Below are 23084 nucleotides of genomic sequence, written 5' to 3' on the forward strand. Positions count from 1 at the left end.
CTGTAATCATTGTTAATACAAATAAACGTAGAACTACTTCAATTTCACAGTAATCTAAAAATGTTTTCATTTTATGGCCAAAGAGCCCTGGGGATGGTTTGCTGGTGGAGGGATATTGCACAGTTGTTTGGATTCCACTTTGAAGATCAAATCCCGATTAGTTTATCTGGCCACAAACTGTACCAGAAAGTAACCACTACAAAATTGTGTAACGACGTCTACCTTATTTAATGTGCCTGACGATGTTCTGGCTCTACATTACATGGGTAATGCAAACCAACAAGAAACAATTAAACAAATAAACAAAAGGCAATCATTAACAACATATTTACCTTTTGTGCCAGGGTAAGTGCCATCAGTTGGAGCCCAAGAGATTGCATAGGGTAGAACAAATTACACAACACAGGGTTAGTTCTATATATGATGTAATTGCTATATAAGAGCACATGCATAAAACACTTTCATTCTTACATACTGCGGCATTCCAAAAGACATGATTAATTAATACAAATGTAGCTCGGCGTGACGTTCAAAGATAGTAACATTGATTAAATCTTTTCTTAATTTTACAGTTACTTTTCCGTTTCCGGGAAAAAACTATGTTCCGGTAGGAGCTTAAACCTGGACGAAAAACACTACTCCTTTATGCTGTTATAATTTAATGTTAATCTTTATATTGTTACTTTTGAGGTTAACTTGGATCACTGTTATATAATTATATTGACAATTTATAGCGTCGTACAATCTGAATGTTAAGTACTTTGGCTAAATGAATAACTGGAAGTTGTACGGTTTTACATGATAAAATTATCGTTGGTACGATTTAATCACCGTAATAAGCAATGTCACTTGGTAATTTTTACGTAATTAAGCGAGTTCATTAGGTGTTACGAAGTGGCGAACGAAGCTTATCCATTTTCACGTTCCATTCACGGCTTACCTTTGTCGGCTCTGATTGAAGTAATGCTGGAGATGTAGATGCTTGGCGGCGTGATGATTTAGATGGCTTCCGGGCGATAAGATTGGATCTCAGCATCTTCAAGGGCGGCAAGGGTCGGTCGAACGCCCCCCAGCGGGGCCTTTCGCTGTCTCTACTCCATCGTGTTAGTAAACAATCCCGGGCGAACTATATACAACACGGATCGGTCAAACACACGAGGCGGGTACTTTTACGCGGGTGGTTACTGAGAGGTTGTCAACAATAACTGTCAAAGAAAAACTGTCTCTTCCGCTTCTCCGCTTGTCTATTTATCTGGTATTCAAAATGTTCGTTAAAATGCCCTCTCTGTCTAAACCTTGTTAACTCGTCCTCAAATCGTGGCATCTTATCCTGCTATCTTCTCGCCCGTGTAATTTGAGTTCCTTGACCCCTCTCCAGCTGCTCCTCGAAGGGAGGCTACCCTTCCACCGGACCCATTGTATCCTGCACGGTTGCTCCGAAGAGAGCGCCAGGGAGTCTGTAGCAATTGTTATCCACTCTCGTTTAACCTTTAATATCTCCCTTAATTCACCTCCTATCATATTTTGCTTTTGAGATTTTGCCGATTAAAATCTAATACTGGGCTGTCTTAAATTTCAATCGAATTCGATCATTGGTTCCAAAGTTGTATTTTTATGTTGTTTTTTTACCCGAGGATCGGCCTCTTAGCTCGGGAAACAGGCTTTTCCTCCGTACTCCGCAGTCCAAATCTCGAACAGCCACCATCCAATGCTTGTTATTGCTTATTACGGGGATTAATTTATTTACCTGATAGTTATCAAGATTTGATCGTTATAATTGTCTTCACACACACACACACACACACAGACACCCCCACACACACACAACACCCCCCCCCCACACACACACACACATATATATATATATATATATATATATATATATATATATATATATATATATGTGTGTGTGTATGTATGTATGTATGTATGTATGTCTATATCATAATGTCTTTTTAAAATATAGAATACTATGTAACCCTCCCAGGAAAATTCTTTTTGATCCGCATGTGTAAAATATTAATTAAAATTACAACATAGTTTGCACAAGTCCTTATCTACCACTAACATAAACAGGGTATGTGCATTTTTGTACAGCTAGGAAAAAAAAGTTCGTAACTGTTTTTAAATGTCGGTTCGATGTACACTTTTTACGCACTTAAGTCACCATCAATAAAAATGGTCCTGATAAACTCACTTACCTGCAATATATGATTGTTTTAAGTTTGTTTCTTTGAGTCCACTTTATGAACATAAAAGCTCATCGGGACTTGACCTAGAGATTGAAGTGGGATCCGAACGACTACGTGCCTCCACTGGGTATCAAACCCGCGACCCCTTGATTAAAAGATGATGACGCTTCTCTGCAGTGATTTTTAGCTATGAATTGGCTAAGCGCACTCTGATAGCAAGTTATTCATCGCCGTAGAGGCAGCCAACACGCATGGTGCATTGTAGTGAAGCCAGTATATCAGGATAAGTGTATCTATCAAACTTGTTATTGCGGTTGACTATACGTGTAGGCTTACCAGGAATGCAGCTGAAAGTATAATCTGAACCAATATATGTTGTTACGAACGGACATTAAACCGAAGACCCTTTTCACAACGCGATTGTGCACGCCAATATTTCACACGCTATGCGTTTAGGTTCTTCTCGAATTATTTCCAAATGACGACAATTATGTCAAACGTTTCGAGATTTTGGCACTTTTAGCTATAGATTCAACCACTATTTGAGACTTGGTAAGATTAAGAAACTTCCAGAAACGTTTTCTAACTCTTGCATTGTTAGAAATTGCCGCTAATTTATAATATTCTGTTCTTAAAATTTAACTGTCTACTAGTTAATTTACAAAATCCGGCACAAACTTTCTTTTGTCACGCATAAAAATAAATAAGGATTTTAAAATTGAAGACGCATACACAATACATACGTGTTATTTTTAAAATGAAGTCATTAAAATTACATTAATAATTTGAAATACGAGTATATGTACGTATGTATAATGGACAGTCACGGTCAACGTTTACGATATTTGGATGACGTTCGAAATTCACTTTCTTACACGGTCATTTCAAATCATCTTTCCCGATCAGAAGGTTTAAATGCATGGTGAGCTTTCAGAGCAGATATTAATATTAGTGTGTACTAGTTTGAACACTATCAATTACTGAAACGATTTGCAATCTGTGAACATCGAAGAGATTTAGATGAATTCTCAAAGCATTTGAAGAAGTACAAGAAACAATATCACTATCAACAAACATCAAAATTAACAAAGAACAGTAATGGAAAGCTATGTTGCTATCTCTTACAAATTGTTCTTCCAAATAAAAGTTTCATCTTACAGATGAAGCTGCCATCTATCCATGAAAGTTACAACTAATGTCAGGATCATGATATTAGGAATTGTATTTTCTATGTCACTCCTACCATGGTTCCGTTGTCGTGTAGCTATAGGAGGGCAAGGGTGGGCCCTAACCCCACCACGAAATAGTCTACACACTCGAATAATAATGTATGTGTGAGGAACATGCAGAATCGTTCATAGAGCAAGAATCACGCACACATGTAGAGGGACAAATGTGAAACAAGAAAAACAGCGTTGCCAACTTCTCAAGGAGTCAAAACCGTATATTGTGCCCAGGACCGTACACCTGCATTTTAGAGCTTCTGTACTTTAGTGCGTTAGCACGTGTTTACATGTGCATATACATACATACATATGTATATATATATTATATATACATTATATATATACGTATGTGTGTATATATATATATATATATATATATATATATATATATATATATATATATATATGGGGTGCTTGTAAAAAGAATGCCAATTACTCATTAATTCGAATTAGGAATGTTTCTGTTAATTTGTTAAAAGTTTTTGGTGATCAGTTTAAGCCGTGTTGAATCCAGTCACTTTCATCCGGGATGGATATCAAACTTCACGGGGGGAATATCATACGCATCAAATTATAATACAATTAAAAGTACCAATATTTTTAAATTGCTTTATCTCTTATACATAATAACTTAAATTAAGTGTAAATTTCGATAAGACTGCACAAGCACGTCCAACTGACTAGTCGTTAAATTAACTTAAAGAATTTGAAAATCCTTACAACAATGGAAGCTCACATTAAACCAGCCATGTCGCTCTACACGTGACAATTGTTGAGTTTCAATCAAATGGAATTGTTTTAGCTATATATATATATATATATATATATATATATATATATATATATATATATATATATATATTACTATTTAGCAGTTATAATATCAAAGAGAACGATATTTAAATTCGTTAAGGTTAAGATATGAAGTAGAGGAGGAGTTAGAAGAAGAAGCAGCAGCTTTAAGAAGAGGAGGACAAACGCAAGCTTACATTTTACACAACAAGTTATAGGTAAATTTCTTAGCAGAGGAAAATAACTATTGTATTCTTTTTGGATTTAAAGGCAGCTTTCTATACAGTACCACGACAACAACTATGGTGAGCATTACAGAAAATAGGAGGCTCAGAGAAACTAGTAAGAAGAATACAAAGTGTCTACAAGACAGTTAAAGGAATGGTGAGAATAGGGGGCAAGAAATCAAAAGAATTTAACATGTACAAAGGAGTTAAACAAGGACATAACCTCAGCCCCTTACTATTTATAATACTAATGGATTTAATTTGATTTGATTTGCTTTATTTTACTTCGCTTTTTGTGCCACGTTAGGCTAATTTGCAAAGATGGGGATGAGTGATGACATATCGAAGTTCATGAATGGACACTCACAAATATCCATGCCCAGGCCAGGATTCAAACCAGGTCAGGACCTCTTGGTGTCGTAGCGCGATGTGCTAGCCACTCCGCCACAGAGGCTGGCAATACTAATGGATCAAATACATAAACAATGTAGAAGAAGAACTTGAAAGTGTGACGTTGGAAGTAGGAAACTCAAACCACTTTATGTAAAATCACTTCTGTATGCTGATGACATGGCATTAATAACATCAACCAAACAGGAACTACAAAATACAGTAATAGAAGTGGCCAGCTGAATTCAAGATAGAGAAATGATAGTGAACCCAAAGAAGAGTAAAGTAATGCATATATAAAAACATGGAAATGAAGAGAGATTGGAAATAAAATGGCAACGAGAACAGCTAGAACAAGTGAATAGGTATGAATAATTGGGAACTATAATAACAGGCGATGGAAAATTAGAAGAATAAATAAATAGCCGGGTTCTAAAAACAAATAAAATATTAGGGAAAAAGGAGGTACAAGAAAATACTAAATTAAGGATTTATAAAACCATAATTATACCAACAATGCTCTTCTATGACATAGAAAGCTTAAAGCTCCAAAATAAGCATAAATATAGATTAACAGCAACAGAGATGAAATACCTAAGAAGAGTCATAGGAAAAACCACACGAGATAGAATCAGGAACACTAAAATCAGGGAACAGCTACAAGTAGAATCAATCGAAGAGATAATAGAGAGAAGAGCAATGGGCTGGTATGGCCATGTCATGAGAATTGGAGAAGAAAGAAAACCGAAACAAGTAATGGAAGCGAGAACAGAAGGAAGGAGAGGAAGAGGAAGACATCGGATACAATGGGAAGTAATGGAAGCGAGACCAGAAGGAAGAAGAGGGAGAGGAAGACATCGGATAGAATGGGAAGTAATGGAAGCGAGACCAGAAGGAAGGAGAGGAAGAGGAACACATCGGATAGAATGCGAAGTAATGGAAGCGAGACCAGAAGGAAGAAAAGGGAGAGGAAGACATCGGATAGAATGGGAAGTAATGGAAGCGAGACCAGAAGGAAGGAGAGGGAGAGGAAGACCTCGGATAGAATAGGAAGTAATGGAAGCGAGACCAGAAGGAAGGAGAGGGAGAGGAAGACATCGGATAGAATGGGAAGTAATGGAAGCGAGACCAGAAGGAAGGAGAGGGAGAGGAAGACATCGGATAGAATGGGAAAAAATGGAAGCGAGACCAGAAGGAAGAAGAGGTAGAGGAAGACATCGGATAGAATGGGAAGTAATGGAAGCGAGACCAGAAGGAAGGAGAGGGAGAGGAAGACATCGGATAGAATGGGAAGTAATGGGAGCGAGACGAGAAGGAAGAAGAGGGAGAGGAAGACATCGGATAGAATGGGAAGTAATGGAAGCGAGAGCAGAAGGAAGGAGAGGGAGAGGAAGACATCGGATAGAATGGGAAGTAATGGAAGCGAGACCAGAAGGAAGGAGAGGGAGAGGAAGACCTCGGATAGAATGGGAAGTAATGGAAGCGAGACCAGAAGGAAGAAGAGGAAGAGGAAGACCTCGGATAGAATGGGAAGTAATGGAAGCGAGACAAGAAGGAAGGAGAGGAAGCAGAAGACCTCGGATAGAATGGGAAGTAATGGGAGCGAGACCAGAAGAAAGGAGAGGGAGAGGAAGACCTCGGGTAGAATGGGAAAGTAATGGAAGCGAGACCAGAAGGTAGGAGAGGAAGAGGAAGACCTCGGATAGAATGGGAACTAATGGAAGCGAGACCAGAAGGAAGGAGAGGAAGAGGAAGACATCGGATTGAATGGGAAGTAATGGAAGCGAGACAGGAAGAAAGAAGAGGAAGAGGAAGACCTAGGATAGAATGGGAAGTAATGGGAGTGAGACCAGAAGGAAGGAGATGGAGAGGAAGACTCGGATAGAATGGGAAGTAATGGAAGCTAGACCAGAAGAAAGAAGAGGAAGAGGAAGACCTAGGATAGAGTGGGAAGTAATGGAAGCGCGACCAGAAGGAAGGAGAGGAAGAGGAAGACCTAGGATAGAATGGGAAGTAATGGAAGCTAGACCAGAAGAAAGAAGAGGAAGAGGAAGACCTAGGATAGAGTGGGAAGTAATGGAAGCGCGACTAGAAGGAAGGAGAGGAAGAGGAAGACCTCGGATAGAATGGAAAGTAATGGAAGCGAGACCAGAAGGAAGGAGAGGTAGCAGAAGACATCGGATAGAATGGGAAGTAATGGGAGCGAGACCAGAAGGAAGGAGAGGGAGAGGAAGACCTCGGATAGAATGGGAAGTAATGGAAGCGGGACCAGAAGAAAGAAGAGGAAGAGGAAGACCTCGGATAGAATGGGAAGTAATGGGAGCGAGACCAGAAGGAAGGAGAGGGAGAGGAAGACCTCGGATAGAATGGGAAGTAATGGAAGCGGGACCAGAAGAAAGAAGAGGAAGAGGAAGACCTCGGATAGAATGGGAAGTAATGGAAGCGAGACCAGAAGGAAGGAGAGGAAGAGGAAGACCTCGGAGAGAATGGGAAGTAATGGAAGCGAGACCAGAAGGAAGGAGAGGAAGCAGAAGACCTCGGATAGAATGGGAAGTAATGGAAGCGAGACCAGAAGGAAGGAGAGGGAGAGGAAGACCTCGGATAGAATCGGAAGTAATGGAAGCGAGACCAGAAGAAAGAAGAGGAAGAGGAAGACCTCGGATAGAATGGAAAGTAATGGAAGCAAGACCAGAAGGAAGGAGAGGAAGAGGAAGACATCGGAGAGAATGGGAAGTATTGGAAGCGAAACCAGAAGGAAGGAGAGGAAGCAGAAGACCTCGGATAGAATGGGAAGTAATGGGAGCGAGACCAGAAGGAAGGAGAGGGAGAGGAAGACCTCGGATATGATGGGAAGTAATGGAAGCGAGACCAGAAGAAAGAAGAGGAAGAGGAAGACATCGGATAGAATGGGAAGTAATGGAAGCGAGACCAGAAGAAAGAAGAGGAAGAGGAAGACCTAGGATAGAATGGGAAGTAATGGAAGTGAGACCAGAAGGAAGGAGAGGAAGAGGAAGTCCTTTGATAGAAAGGTAACAATACCTGTCAGAGATGGTTACTAAAAGAGGGAAGGCAGTAATGGAAGTTAAGAGAATGGCACAAGATAGGAAGAGTTTTAGCAAATGGCTGAAGAACCCCAACGCCTAAGAGCATGAAGGAGGGAAAAAGAACAAGGATAAAGAAAATGAATTTAAAATTCCTTACAACAATGGAAGCTCACATTAAACCAGCCCTGCCGCTCTACACGTGACAAGTCTTGAGTTCAGTGAAATGGATTTTTTTTTTAGCTTGAGCTATAGCATTACTATTTAGGAGTTTTAAAATCAAAGCGAACGGTATTTCAATTCGTTTATTATTTTTACTCTTAATTATATAAAGAAAGCGAATCAGTGCTTATTATCACGAAAAATTCAGAGAAAGTACGTAATACACTAAAGTGAACAAAAGAAAGCGGAGTCAACTTTGTTGCCAAATTCCTTAGCTATTGTCACAATGCTCTGACGGGTTATTGAAATTTTCGGAGACGGAGCTTTTCTATTTCCGGAAGGGATCCTCATTCCCTAACGGCCACCCCCTGAATTCATCAAAGGTATGGCTGCAAATGATGCTAATTTAAAAGTCTATGCAAAACGTTCTAGTATATTGCCCAACGTAACACTACAAAGTATTTTCCCCACTTTTTTCAGTTTTGATGTTTGTAGCAGTAGTACACAAACTGACAGTTCACGTAAACATAAATGCAACCATTACATTCGAATTTTTTATTATATAAATGCCATCTTTGCTGTAATATTCCTCTTTTTTATGCCTATTATGAGCACATCATTAATATCATCAATTTGCATTTTAGTTGCATAAGTTAACGATTTCAGTCATATATTTAATGGAGAGAAAATCCAACGTTAATGGAAGCATGGTCTTCACTTAACATTTCACGAAACTTAGCGTATATACCCTGTGAAAGTTTTGAGATTACAGCACTGTGTATGGGAATTTTTGATTCTTTACAATAGCAGAATCAGAATTGTAGCATGTACTCCAGTAGCGGCCGTTGAAGGGGGGCCGCAGGACTGCAGTCCCCCCAAACAAATTATATTTTGTTGCCATTAGTGCAAAAATTAAATATTTATATTGTACTTCCACTATATTACTGCGTTCCGTTGCGCTGTGTGGAGCTTTCAAATTCACTTGGCGCGCGACAAGAGGCAAACTGGAATATGAAGCCGCTTCCCCCTCGGGGACTGCCAGTACATCTCCATGTTGACTCGAACGTAAGCACTGCTTCCACTTCCCTCCCTGCTAGGCCCTTGTCAATGCTAGAAAGCGGACTGCATTCACTGCAGTCCAATGCTGCAGTCTAATGTACGGTGGCGCTGCCAAGTGGTAGAAATCGAAAGCTCTCACACTATGACGGCGGACACTTGCGATTACCTAGAGAAACAGTGGCCAGCCATGTAACGCATCCGTTTCGCTTGTCAGTAAGTGCGTGATAGTTTAAGTTTTCGAATCGATTCAAAGAGTTATTTGTTTTCTGGCAGTAAGTTATATAATCTGGTGTTCTCAATGGTAAATCGTACAAGTAAAAATGTATAATTCAGTACAGTCTGTTCGTTTTAGCTCTTTAACGCTGCAAGAGAAATACGACATAAAAATATACCATACTTCAATAGAAGAGTGATTGACAAATTCGGTTCGATGAAAGATCGCCGCATGGAGTTCATCTTCAAATAATTAAGGTAAGGTATTTTCTTTTATGAATGTAGCCCTCGTAACAATAAGTAGTAGAGCCGCCACTGATATACTTAAATAATAGTATAACGTTACTCATACTCTTCGATGTATCTGAAATTATGTTCAGCACTATACTATTAATGTATGTACTGTAATGTAAGCAATGCACTACGGGAAATTAACTAACAATGCATGTATGGCCAAGGCGTTAAGGTTGCAAAGAAGAAAGAAAATAAAAAAGAAAATATAGGAAAACAGAAAAAGCGATAGAAACGGATAAAAATCGAAAGGAACAGAGCAAAATTGGAAGAGGGAAAGATAGAAATGAGGCGAGAGAATAATAGAGAAAGAAGAAGAGAGAGAGAGAGAGAAAGACAAAACACAAGAAATGGTAACAGTAATGCAGAGGCGGACAAAAAGAGAGAGAGAAGGAAAATAAGCAAAAAATGAAGAAGGAAAGCAAGGAATAGAGTAATAGTGGCATCCAAAAGTCTGAAAACCTTATACTGTTGCAGGTGACATATGGCGTTGACGAAGCAAAAGTGAATTGAGGTGATCCTGATATCTGGGAAACGAAGCAGTCGAGTCGTTGAAGCAGATTTCAACAGGCGCCACCCAGAGAGACCACCGATTTCGCATAACACTGTTGCATGTCTCCTATCCAAATTCAAGGAAACTGAAAATGTGCCCGACAGGTGACGTAGTGGTCGTCCCAAATCTTCGACTGACGAGATGACCTCGACAATGGTCTTGGCTGCCTTTGCGAAGAGCACCCAACGCAGCACTAGACGTCTTGCAAGTGTTACTCGTTCCTCCATTATGCGTATTCTTCATAGCAACAAATGGCACCCATTTAAGATCCAAATGCTGCAAAAACTCTCTGAGGATGACCCAGAGAGACGTGTCGAGATCTGTAGGTGAGCATTACGTCAACATCAGAACAACCCTACATGTCAGTGGCGAAGTGAACCGGCAGAATCACAGGATATTGGTGTGATGAAAATCCCCACTGGATTGACCCATCCAATGTTGTCGGAGATGTTAAAATCATGGTGTAGTGTGGGATATGGGGCACCCTTATGGTTGGACCAATCTTCATCGATGGAACCCTTAATTCCGAGCGGTACTTGGACATGCTGAGAGACACTGTCTTTCCTTCCCTTTTAAATGTACATTCCCTTCGTTTTTCCAACAAGATGATGCTCCGCCACACTATGGGCTAATTGTTCGTCAGTGGCTGGATGTCCAGTTGCCTGGACGCTGTGCTGCAGTGAAATCGCACCAGAAGTGCTTCTGGGAGTGTCTGCTGACTGGATTACGCTACTGGAGTTATGCATTCAACAAGACGGTCGGCATATTGAACACATCATTTAGCCCACCAGTATCAACTTTGGATGCCAATAACGCCTACACCGTAACAGTTATGTGACATCTGATTCCAGAAATGAATTCTTGGCAAAATTTTAATGTGTTTTGATACCCCACATGACCCCTTCCCATTTTAAAAAAATGGACGGTAATTCAAAATGGCGGCCATTGTTGTGTTATGTCCCAAAATGTGGAACCCATACCCAATTTACATTGGTGTATTCAAATGTTTCATTTTCCTTACAACTTATGAAATAATAGGCTGTACTGTGACTTTTGGACCAACCTGTACATATTTCGGAGTGGTCCCTACCAAGTAACTCATAAATAAAAATAATAATAATATAAAATGATTAAATTAAAATAATTATATTAAATCAAATTAATATAATTAATTAAATATGTAAATTAATTAATCTTGTATTGTTTTTATTTGATGAACAAGTAAAATGATTGTATAAGAATAGAGATATAATAACATCTATTCATTAGCTAGTTTAGATGTACTTTTGATCGTCAAAATTTGTATAAAGACAACTATCCTGGCTTGGAAATTAATGCCAAATAGATAAAGAATTGAATATTTTTATTGGATAACTAAAAAAAAAAGGATTTTAGATTTCGTAGACGAAAAGTAAAATTTCTGATAATTGTTATAAGAAGTTCCGTGCTTAAATTTTCTTTGATACAACCATGGTTGTTAAAGGTCCAGGAATTTTAAATATATTGAATTCCGGTCCAGGAGAGAAAATCAGCAATCGTAAATGTGTTTTAGACAGTGAATAACCTTTTCAGTTTTGAAGCATTTCAATTCGGTCCAGGAACCTTGTTTCCGGATGCATTTAAATTCGGTCCGGGAACAATTTTTCGAGAATGAATTTCAATTCGGTCCAGGAACCTTTTTTCAGGAACAATTAAAATACCGTCCAGGAATATTTTTTCAATGAAACGATACGCAACTTGGACCGAATTTAGATTGGGCGAGAAAAAAAGGTTCCGGTCCTGCAGCGGAACCCAATAGAACCCATTATAATTTATGGATTCCTGGACCTTCAACAACCTTGGATACAACCCTTCAAAACCATATGATCCCAATATTGCCTTGCAATTAGGTCGGTGGAAAAAAAATACAAAAAACTAAAAAAATGTATTTTTATTATTTAATTTCACTACTTGGTAAACCTTTCGGGGAGTGGTTCGGACCTCCTGGACCCCCTTCCCCCATAAATACGTTCTTGAACACCACTAAATTGATCTTGTTCAAATACCAGCAATGAAACCTTTCCTTGTATCAAGCACACTCACCAGAAAGCCTTCCACCGCTCTCTTCACATTGTTGGGAGTGAGGTAGAACAGCTGCTTCAGGAAGATCCCCTCGATGTCCCAGATGAGGACGACACCGTTGATCTGAGTCGTGGGTTCGTTAATGCCCATCTCCGTCAGGAGGGCGGTCGTCGTGTAGCCGTCGTCCAGAGAAACTTTGTCGGGATTCCAGGCACCTGCAAGCAGGGAAGCAAATGCATGAAATAGTATAGTATATGGTGTTTTTTTTAGAGTGATAGAACTTTGAATTGAAATAAAACACATAAAAAAATAAGTTTGAAGCCAATTGTGTTTTCATTTTAAAGATAACTTTCTGACATTTACTTTTTGAAAATAATTTCCGGCATATGTCCACCACGACTATACGGCGTACGCTTTTAGAAGGAACATGAGTTCAGCCAATACGCAGCCAGTGCTGTCGCGCTGCTGCCAAACCAACTGCTAGCGGAAAGGAAACGCAGAGATTTCGCCGTGTCCAATATTAAGCTTTTTATATATAATGCATGCACGTGATATTTGAGTACAATGAAATATATAGTAAATAATTCTACACAGGATTATATCATATCACTGCAGCATATAAGAGAAACTCGTACCTGAAAGAAGTTTGAAGGTATTTACTATAGGGGAACTGCAAGACAATCATCATCATCACTCTCGTTTCTGTTTTCTGACATGTTTCCCAGAAGATTTGAATAGGGATTCGCCGATTTCTGTGATAGATACGTTACCCTGTTTTATATTACGCAACACAGTATGCACACATACACCACACGCTTTAGCCGTAAGTTCTCGACTCGGAGAAAACACTGTTTCAGCACGCACTTCTTCCGACGCCAATTCCTTGAAGCAAGAATACACTAGATGTCTGTCTTGTGAACGTAATATTTTACACTTCGTGCCTGTACTACTTGTAATAGGATTCGGGAGCGACATTATTAATTTGATTTGATTTACTTTATTTTATTTAACTTTTCTGTCACTTTTGGCTAATTGCGAAGATGGGAATGAGTGATGATATGATGAAATTGATGGATGGACATTCACAAAATCCATATCTAGGTCGGGATTTGAACCCGGGATCCCTGGCGTCGTAGCGCGATATGCTAACCACTCCACCATGGGGGCCGGCGAGAAATTATTAAGTAACACTCGCGGAACACACACTATTGCATAACTATCGAACATAAGGGATGGACTTTACAGCGCGCTACGACGCCAGGGTTCCCGGGTTCGAATCCCAGGTCGGGCATAGATGTTTGTAAGTGTCCCTTCATCAGTGTCATCATATCATCATCCATCCTCATCTTTGCGATTAGCCAAAGGTAGCAGAAAAGCGAAGTAAAATAAACCAACATTTAATCAATCAATAAGGGCCATATTTAATCGTCTCACAACTGTTCTTCGTGGCATACGAGTACAATTATCTTACACCGCCCTTGTTACGAAAACGCTGAACTGAAAGTGACTCAGACTCGCAATGTTCATAAACGCCCACGACAATGAAGGGCCATTGTTCATATTCAGCCGAATTTGACACCCATATCTTTACAAAGATACAAATCAGCGGGGTTAACAAGTTGGCAAATAAAAAAAAAAAACAGACGGAACACTGAAGGAAAACGAAGGGTCATTGTGTGTGTGTAGAGACGCGATGTTTCCCTTGTTTCTTCGAGAAACGATATCTCCGGCTGTAGGCGACGGAAATGCATGGGACTTGGACAGTCAGGTTCATAATGTCGTGTCCCATGCAATGATGAACCTTAAAGTGGCGAGTTTGATAAAGAACTTCTTGCGCGGAAAAAAAATTACAGAACACGGCGCTTAACTTTCTCGCCGCAGTTTCCTAACTGTACAACGTTGCACTCCTGCTATTGGCTGGTCGCCAATGACACGCTCTCCGTAACTCCGCCCGATATCGCTTCTAAAACCGTGCGTTGTATACCTGTGATGAACCGGATTCGATCAGTCCAATTTTGAATCACTTTTTCAAGTAATTGGGGACGTATGTCGTTAATAACACGAGTTATGTTGGCATCCAAAGCGTCAATTGTTGCTGGTTTATCAGCATAAACCAGAGACTTTAGATATCCCAAAGAAAATAATCCAGTGGCGTTAGGTCCCATGATCTTGGGAGGCCAATTCACTGACAGCACCGATATTTCCGAAGTGCTCTATACGTTTGGCGAACAGAACATTGATTTTGGAAATATATTTCCACAATTTGTAAACGTTGTTGCGGCGTCAGTCTTTCCATGATCATTTGCCAATGCTCACTGATATGAAATGACAAAACAACATGTCATCAAAACAAAACAAATGACAGCTATCCCTATCGAAAGTTCTATCACTCTTAAAAAATACCCTTTAGAAGTTCTGATTCGAACGCCAGTTCGGTAACTTTGATGTAGCTCTAGAGGAAGCCCACCGGACGCTGGTTTCGAGCCAGCACCCGTTATTCTGAGAAGCGCTCTTGTCACGTTTACCTGCAATCATTCAGTGTCCATTCATTCACTGCGACGTTATATTCCTCAAAGGTACCCACATTGTATAAAAAAAGCGCCACACAATAACACAACCTAACGAAGATATCCGCAACCTCATGTTATGAAATCTCAGTCTCATCTATATCAAGTCCCAGGAATAATAGTAATATATTATAATAATATTAAATATCACATATATTTTAATTAACATATATGCAATTAATATTAAATTGTTATTAATACACGAATAGGTAAAAAGACGGTATAAGAATATAGTGAAGTGTGACTCGGTGAATAACTTGAGGATCGTTAGAGTCACAAGGGATGTAGCAAAATTATGTAAAGCGAGAGGTTTTCATTTCATAACTTAATTGGCCTATTCTGTCAAGAAGAGGAAAGAGGAGGAATACCAGAGCAAATCTCTCTCCACACTTACCACGAACCGATTGTTTTGATGCCCATGTAAGTCCTGGTATGCCAGAATGGGATTCGGGACTTGTGAGTTGGGTTCTGTGAAAGTAATTTGTGTCTCAGAACCGCTCTGGAAAGCCAGAACGGAATCCACTGTGACTTCGAGATTATGCATGCCTGTCTCACTGTCCGGGGAACGGTATTGAGAATTTTTAAAAATGTTACTAATACTGTCCTACCATGTAAACATAAGAGTCGAAATCAGAAACCGTACAAATGGAAAATGTTATATTCACAGTATTCACAAATGGTTTAAAAAAGAAAAAAAGAAAATTTGCATGTAATGTAATGCCACTCACGAGGTTCATGTCCTCTGTTCTGGATCCCAGAACAGATATTACATAATGTATTGCATGCACCAATTATGTCATGTATATATTCCTATGTTTAGCATTGCAATTTATTATTACATCTATTATAAAATGCAATCAAATTGTAATAAATAGAGAGAATAAAGTCGGGGGAACCGTCAAATTCGGAGCAAGTGACGTCCTGATATATTTATAGGAACCAGGACAATAAGACCATCCCCTCGAATGTAGGCGGGAGGAGGCGGTCTTACTTCGGGGGTTCCCCCCTTTATTACATGTATTGATTAGTTGAAATACGTGCATATTGGTTGCTTATGGTTGATAAGTGTCTATAAGTATATTATAATGCAAATTGTAACGATCATGCGAGATCGCCACAAGTTGATTAATTTGTTCCTTTTATTGTCATTGTTGAATAAAAGGTAAAAGTGTTCCCCTGTGCATAGCACCGCGCCATGAAGGCGTATAGGGGGTGTGGGGGTAACGCCCACATTGTTGAATAGCATTGTGTAATCTTATCTGTTCTGTTATCGCTTCTGCATAGGATTTCACTGCTATGCTTGGTAGAGAACGAGGTTCTACTACATCTCACTAGGAAGCGTTATTGTTTCTAATAGTTCATTGTTAACCTGCATAGATGGCACTCAATGTTAAGCAGCGCTCTCGTAGTTAACGAGTATTCGCTAGAGGCGCTGGTGCTGCGCTCAGAATTGTATATAAGCAGCGACGCGGTCCCGGCCAGTGAGTTCTGTGTTGACTCTTAGAAAAGTCTTGGTTGAGATCTGCTGCCGCAAATAGTCCAGCATTGCTAGCACACGGGTGCTTAGGGATACAAGAGGGCTTTTTTCAGTGTGGCCTACTCTGATATATTATACGAGTGGTAGCAATATTTCTCGGCCTGCCAGATATATTATACGCATTGTTTAAAGCTCAACCTTCTACAGTGTGGCCTGCCTTTTAAACGGAAACGACTCCTTGTACGGCCTATAGGTAGATTATACGCATTGTATTGGGTTACGGTTTAGTTCGTGGACATATTTACTGTTGGGAGACGGCCTGCCAGGTAGATTATACGAAGGGTGATGTTCATCGATAGTTAATTTTTCATTAAGGGAAAAATAAGCAGTTGTTAATTACTGTCTTTAGTTTAGCTTTATTAAAATTATTAATTAAAGTAAATAACGTTTAACTAAGCTTTATCCATTATAAGCTTATAATAAATATCAGTTACTTGGTAATATTACTCTTTAATAGGAAGGCAGATTTAATTGTTCCTTGAGTAGTTAAATTAATGCTCTATTGTCCCCATGTCAGCACAGAGGCGACCCAACGCCCTAAAAGAAAAATAAGGTCCCATATTCCCCACTGGAGAAAAAAATTGAATGGTCCCTGTCCTCCCTCTCCAAAATGCCTGCAGAGGAGAGTCGAACCTGGAACTCCAGGAACGACAAAGTGCAGTGAAATCGTATCAATACACCTCTGGTACCCATAGGGGTGAGAAGGGGTAAACGATCGATATTAGTGTGGAATCCATAGTTTTCTTGGTCGCTAAGATGAATAGTGACACTCCCAATGCCGTTCAACTCCAAGTTAATTTTACACTATAGTTAGAATTCATTATTTTCCGGTCTAATAGAAGATTGGGATAAATAAATACCCGGACAACGCTGCGTAATCAGCTAGTAATGTAATAAAGGGTTCGAGTCCTGGGTTCGAAGTGCAACTTACTAAGGCGTCTCGCGCCGAAAGTTACACGCCGCCTCGAACTGTCTTCTCAAAGTGGCCACTATACTCGAATGATTTCTGCTCCTAGACTGAGAGCCAGTTTTACCTTTCGGGACGTTTTATACTCTTCTCAACATCGTTGTTTCCCACCCCTCAACGAGAGGTTAAAGCCACTACCTTCCATGGAAAGTCCCCAGGGGAAGTGAGGTCGGGAACTCAGCGGTACGTAGTTAGTTAGTACCATTCTCTTTGGTATGCAGCATTGTTCTTGAATGGTCGGGTCGTTGGTCAGCGTAGTAGAGCTTTTCCAGATTTCCCTCGGTATCACTCTTCAATAGATATAACAGCATGCATAATGATCTAAGTTAGCTGAAGTTAACATCACCATAATTTGTGTAAGAACAAGTGCCCTGGCAAAGGAATTAATGTGAAATGAACAAAGAATTCAATATTTATTGCATTAACAAAAAAGGATGTTAGATCTAGGTGACGAAAACTAAAGTTCCTGTTAAATATCTTATGCAATTATTATAAGTAGTAGCGTGCAAGCATAAATCCTTGCCAATGTCCTTCAAAACCCGTATGATCCAAATAAGTTCCAAACAAATGCTGAACAAGTATATTTTCATTACTTAATTTTAGTACATGATAGTCTTTCTCGGGGGGTACTTCCTATATACCCCTTAAATGCGTCCTCGACTATAACTTCCGTAAAATAAGATGTACGGATATTTTTAATACAAAACAATAATGTATACGTATTCTAGATCCGTTGACAAAAAAATGAGTTAAATGCTGTTAAGTTCAGAATACAGTTCAAAACTATCTGGCATAATACAGAGGATATTAAAATATGGTTTCATGACTTTCTATTTCGGTTATTTCGTGTCGCTTTTGTGCCTTCTGGGTTAATCGCAATGATGAGAATGAATGACGAACTGATAGAATTATGATGGGACAATACAATCATACATCCATGCCTGATCAGGATTCGAACCAGGGATTTGGAGCTTCGTAGCACGTTAATCTGAACACTCACTCAGGTAGGCCGGGTGTGGTTTCATGTATGAAGTGGGAAGTAATGGGAATAACTCATAAAAACTTAACGTTACTAAATTGTTAGAACCAATAATATACCGACAGGCGTAAGTATATTCGAGGGATGTTACGTACCCAATGAAACTTATGCGCGTGAGTGATTACGAATGTTAAACAGAGATGGAAGCACAAGACGTGTAAGAGAGAAGATTGCTGTGGTATACAAGAATGACAGTGTAAATAAGAGCCGAAGTAATTAGGAAGATGAAAAATAATAGAATACGGTATAAGATAATAAAGAAAAGATATAAAGATAATAAATTAATAAAAATACTTGTAAAATGAAACATACTTATACAGTATGTAACATTGTTATTTGTACACAGAATTTCCGAGGAAAAAATGTCATCTACTAATAAATATAATCATATTCATATGTACCTGGAAATTAAGGTTAATGAAGGTTTCACCAACAAATGCCAATAAAAATGTATGTTCAAAGTTTATAAACAGAGCATATAATTTGTGTGAAAAGAGAAAAACACGCTGTTTCATGCAACATTGTTATTCGTACAGGCAAGAGTTTCAATCTTCCTCACAAACAGCTCCACCGCTATTCGGGCGGTTTCGTGCAGTTCGCAACTTCGTAACAAGTTTGAACATGCAAGCGCGCTCCCCGTCAAGCGGAATGCTGGCATAGGTATTTTTGTATTCCTATCGTCTATCTATCAGTGTGTTCGAAATGGGCAAGGTAAAGGAACTTAGTTCCGATCTGAAGGATGTTATTATAAATTTGGCCCTTAGAGGTTATTCGTTAAGAAAAATTGGACAAACAGTCCCCGACTAAGTGTTCCTCAGTTACGACCGTTAGTAGAAAATGTTGCTGGCGAGGTGATGTCCGATCAAACTGTCCGACGTGCCCTGTGGAAGCATGGATATCATGGCAGAATACCTCGAAAGAGGCCGTATGTAAATAAGGCGAATCGCAGGAATAGACTTTCATTCGCGAAAGAGCACATCCACAAGGACCTGGAATTTTGTGATAGTGTCATATGGTGAGACGAGTCCAAGATTAATATATACGGGTCAGATGGGATAAATAGGGTCTGGAGAAAAACAAATAAAGACGATGGTCACATTAACACAAATTCAACAGTTAAACACGGTGGTGGGTCATTAATGATTTGGGGCTGTATGTCGTCCAAAGGCGTTGCTACCATCCAGTTTATTGATGGTATCATGGATGCAATGTCTATTTGGACATATTGAAGAACAATGTAAAGCAGAGTGCCAAAAAAATGGACATGCCGGCTATCTACAGATTCCAATAAGACATTGACAGTAAGCATAAGGCGCGAGTTAACAATATGCCAATGTGCGACACGTGCCAATGGAAACAATCCTTTAGAAATAAATGCAACTTTTCGCATAGAAGGGACACGACAAGCTGCACGTGTCGCTCGGACTAGGCCGTTGTGTCGCCCCGGTCTTGTGGTACAGATTGCAGGTGCCATCCCGTTTGTCACTTCGGTGTGAAAGGTATCTACATGTTGCAGAAAACTTGATATAGCTATATGTATAATTCAATCCCAGTACCTGGTTCCAAAGTATTCAAATAAGTTGTTCAAGCACGGTCACGGGGTTGCATATAACTGGAAAGTAAATTACCCAATGACTCCATCAAACTTACCAGACTTTATGTACAGAAGCCTCCGCCCCTGGGAATCTCTATACGGAAGGCTGACCACAACGAAGTCCATTATGACCTTTGCTACCGCCTCGATGTTGATCTCCGTGTACAGCTTGTAATGTTTTTCTACGTGCCTGTGAAAGCCCTGCATCTGCAAGAAGACATCGATCTTAGAATTGACACATAGAATGTTAATACTAGATACCGTAAAAGGAGGTAACTTCGACAGGGTAGTGATATCCCATTCGGAGCTGCGTTTGAAACAAAGGCACTCTTCTAATGGTCATAACATCTTGTCTTGCAGGTGAAGCAGAAGGTACCATCCCACACAGCACACAAATGTCCAAAATATATCCAATGGATATCTGTGTCGGAAGTTCTGGATATCCAATAGATATCCAGGAATCTCCAAAAGACATCCGTTGGATATCTCATGGATATCCATTTGTCCGCATACGTGATATCCAGGAGATATCCAGAAATGGATATGTTTTGGACATTTTCCGATCACTTTTGGACATGTTTTGGACATCAAGTGGGATGTAATCTAGACATTATGCTCTGATTTAGACTTTTTTGTACGTACTTTGAATATTGTATGGACACTAAAAGTACAATTTTTGGACGACATTTGCATATCATCTGGATATTATTTCGACATAAAAAGATGCATGCTACAGTCAACCACCAATGTTTGTTGTTAATTTTCTTGCTCCCCCTTAAAATAGGCACTAGTCAAGTTGGATAGTCCAATGAACTAACCGACCTGTAACTACGCACTGGCAATGAGAAGGCTGGAAAGTTCATATGAACTAACCGATCTCTGAGTAAGTGTGTCAGTTTTTCTTCACCTAATCTAATCTAATCTTTATTTGGCTTTTTGTTTCGTGAAGTGTCGCCTTTATCAGGCATGGCTTCTATTTCTGTTGTATTGAGTGAACTATTGGCGTGTTGGTAGTATCTCTGGATTCTTTTACTCCTGCCACTGTCGCTTGGAGTTTTCATCTGCGTTGCTCAATTGCTCAATTGTATGCTCCCATCTTTTGGGCCTGCGAAGGACCTATTGATGACGTGTTCATTGTAGACGGGGCGTCCTGGTAGCTGCTCTACCCAATGGTATTCTTCCTATCTCCGCAACTGTTGGATCTTTCTTCAACCCTTTTTTTTGTTTTTTTGTCCTCGTTTTCCATTTAGAAGGGTACACCTTCTCTTTGGTAAGTGAATTGTTTTCATAAATGTTTTCCCTTGCAAGGTAATGGTCTAAGTGTTTTCATTATTGGAGTGGTACATATTTACTTATTCTGAGGTATTCAGATCTTATTTATTCAGTAACGGTAGTGGGAAATTTACTTCAGTTAGGAAAGTAGTAATTTGCTATGGTGCGGCATGTGTTGGATATATCACGTGCCGTAGTTCCGGAGGATGATGGATATTATACAGCTGATAGTCAGGATGCTGTGGATCTATCAGGAAGATATACATGGTTAAGAGATGCTGTAATGGTGTGCAGTGGTATGTAGGAAGGCAGTCGTGTAGAGCATGTTCGTATATTGTGTCGAGAAGTTGTGGATGGTGCGAGTTCATTCGACCAGTTATATACCGTGCGTCCATTTCGATCTGCAGCCGAGAGATCGGGAGAAGCGTGGCGGTGGGCACTGACGGAGATGCCGACATTTGCGGCCTGAAATGCCCGCTTATTTTTATGGACATATGCAGACATTTATATAAATATTGCAAAACGAGCACTAACCTGTGTTATAAGAGTATGGTTTTAATTTTAGTAGCTTAGTGACTGTATGTGCCGATGATTTTGACACGCCCACCTCTTGTGAAACACGGCGTAGAGGTTTGTTTGGAGAACGTTCTAACGCTGCACCAATATCATCGAGTTTTGCTTCGGTTAGAATCCGTCGTTTTTGCTTAGGTGTTTTAAAATTTAACGATACAGTTTCTCGTAATTTAAGGACAAGATGTCTAACCGTATCTCTGTGTGGAGTTGAAACGCATGGGAATTTCTGTACAAATTACCTACACACGTCTCGACACGAGTTTGTTTTCACGTAGGTACGTGTCATACATAAAAAAATCTTTGTTCTAACGTGAATCTTGCGGCTGGCATTCCAATCGTCTCACTGACACGTCACACATACACACTACAATAACACAAACAATTAACTGCAAGTAACCAAGAATAACACTCTTGCGCACATTACGAAATTAACACGCTCTTGGTTTACATTGCTCGCCACTATATTTACAACTCTGTCTTCATCTAGTCGCGAAGGAACAAAAAACTCGAGCTCGGAGATTTCGGATTGCAAGGAAGCTCACGAACACTATTGACTTTTAACGGTTTCTTCTACAGCGTAATCTTGATACAGTGTTGCACATTCAAAACCTCCAAACGATCCCCATCGGCACAAAACTCTTTCAAGGATATAAACTTAAGCAGGACGTTACTGGTCAAAACTATGATTAAAATGTTTTATTATCTGTGGCTCTTAACATCGTTTCTAAAGCGTATTTTTTTGTGTATATAAGAGCAGAACTTGGATGAATTACAGAAGAACTTTTGCGTGTTATAACACAGGTTAGTGATCGTTTTGCAATATTTATATAAATGTCTGCATATGTCTATAAAAATAAGCGGGCATTACAGGCCGCAAATGTCGGCATCTCCGTCAGCGCCGCCCGCCACGCTTCTCCCGATCTCTCGGCTGCAGATCGAAATGAACGCACGGTATTTGTGACGGACGCTTCGATGTGAGTTGTGATTTCGGGAAAGTTTATTCGTTCGTACAGTAGTAGTGTAGGACTTGGTAGGACTACTCTGAAGGCCAAACGTAGAGCATGTCTTTCCAGAACTTGTAGTTTATGATAAAATTAATCCGGTGCTGATATCCATGCAGTATGGCCGTAAGTAATTGCTGGACGATGGAAAGCCTTGTAGGTATGTAAGACGACCTGGGAGTTGAGTCCCAAGGAGGTTCCAATTAGCAGTTTGAGTAACCTTAACCGATTTGTAGCTTTCTGGACAATGTTGAGCAAGTGAGGTTTCCAGGTTAGCTTGGAGTCAAATATGACTCCCAGGTATTTTGCAGTGGTGGTAGGCAGAAT

At 39.8% G+C, this 23084-nt stretch overlaps 1 protein-coding gene across 1 annotated transcript in view; it reads right to left on the bottom strand.

Annotated features, from left to right (window-relative positions):
• LOC145979498 (retinaldehyde-binding protein 1-like) overlaps positions 1-23084 on the bottom strand; it is a 123360-nt gene that overhangs the window by 29786 nt on the left and 70490 nt on the right. The window contains exons 4-5 of the mRNA XM_083112432.1: positions 19968-20118; positions 12229-12422 (exon numbers count right to left, since the gene is read on the bottom strand). Of these exons, the coding sequence (XP_082968558.1) occupies positions 12229-12422; positions 19968-20118 (345 nt within the window). The remainder of the gene's footprint in view (positions 1-12228; positions 12423-19967; positions 20119-23084) is intronic.

This window comes from Lepisma saccharinum, chromosome 26 (genome assembly GCF_977018435.1).
Source record: "Lepisma saccharinum chromosome 26, izLepSacc3.1, whole genome shotgun sequence".
Lineage (NCBI taxonomy): Eukaryota > Metazoa > Arthropoda > Insecta > Zygentoma > Lepismatidae > Lepisma > Lepisma saccharinum.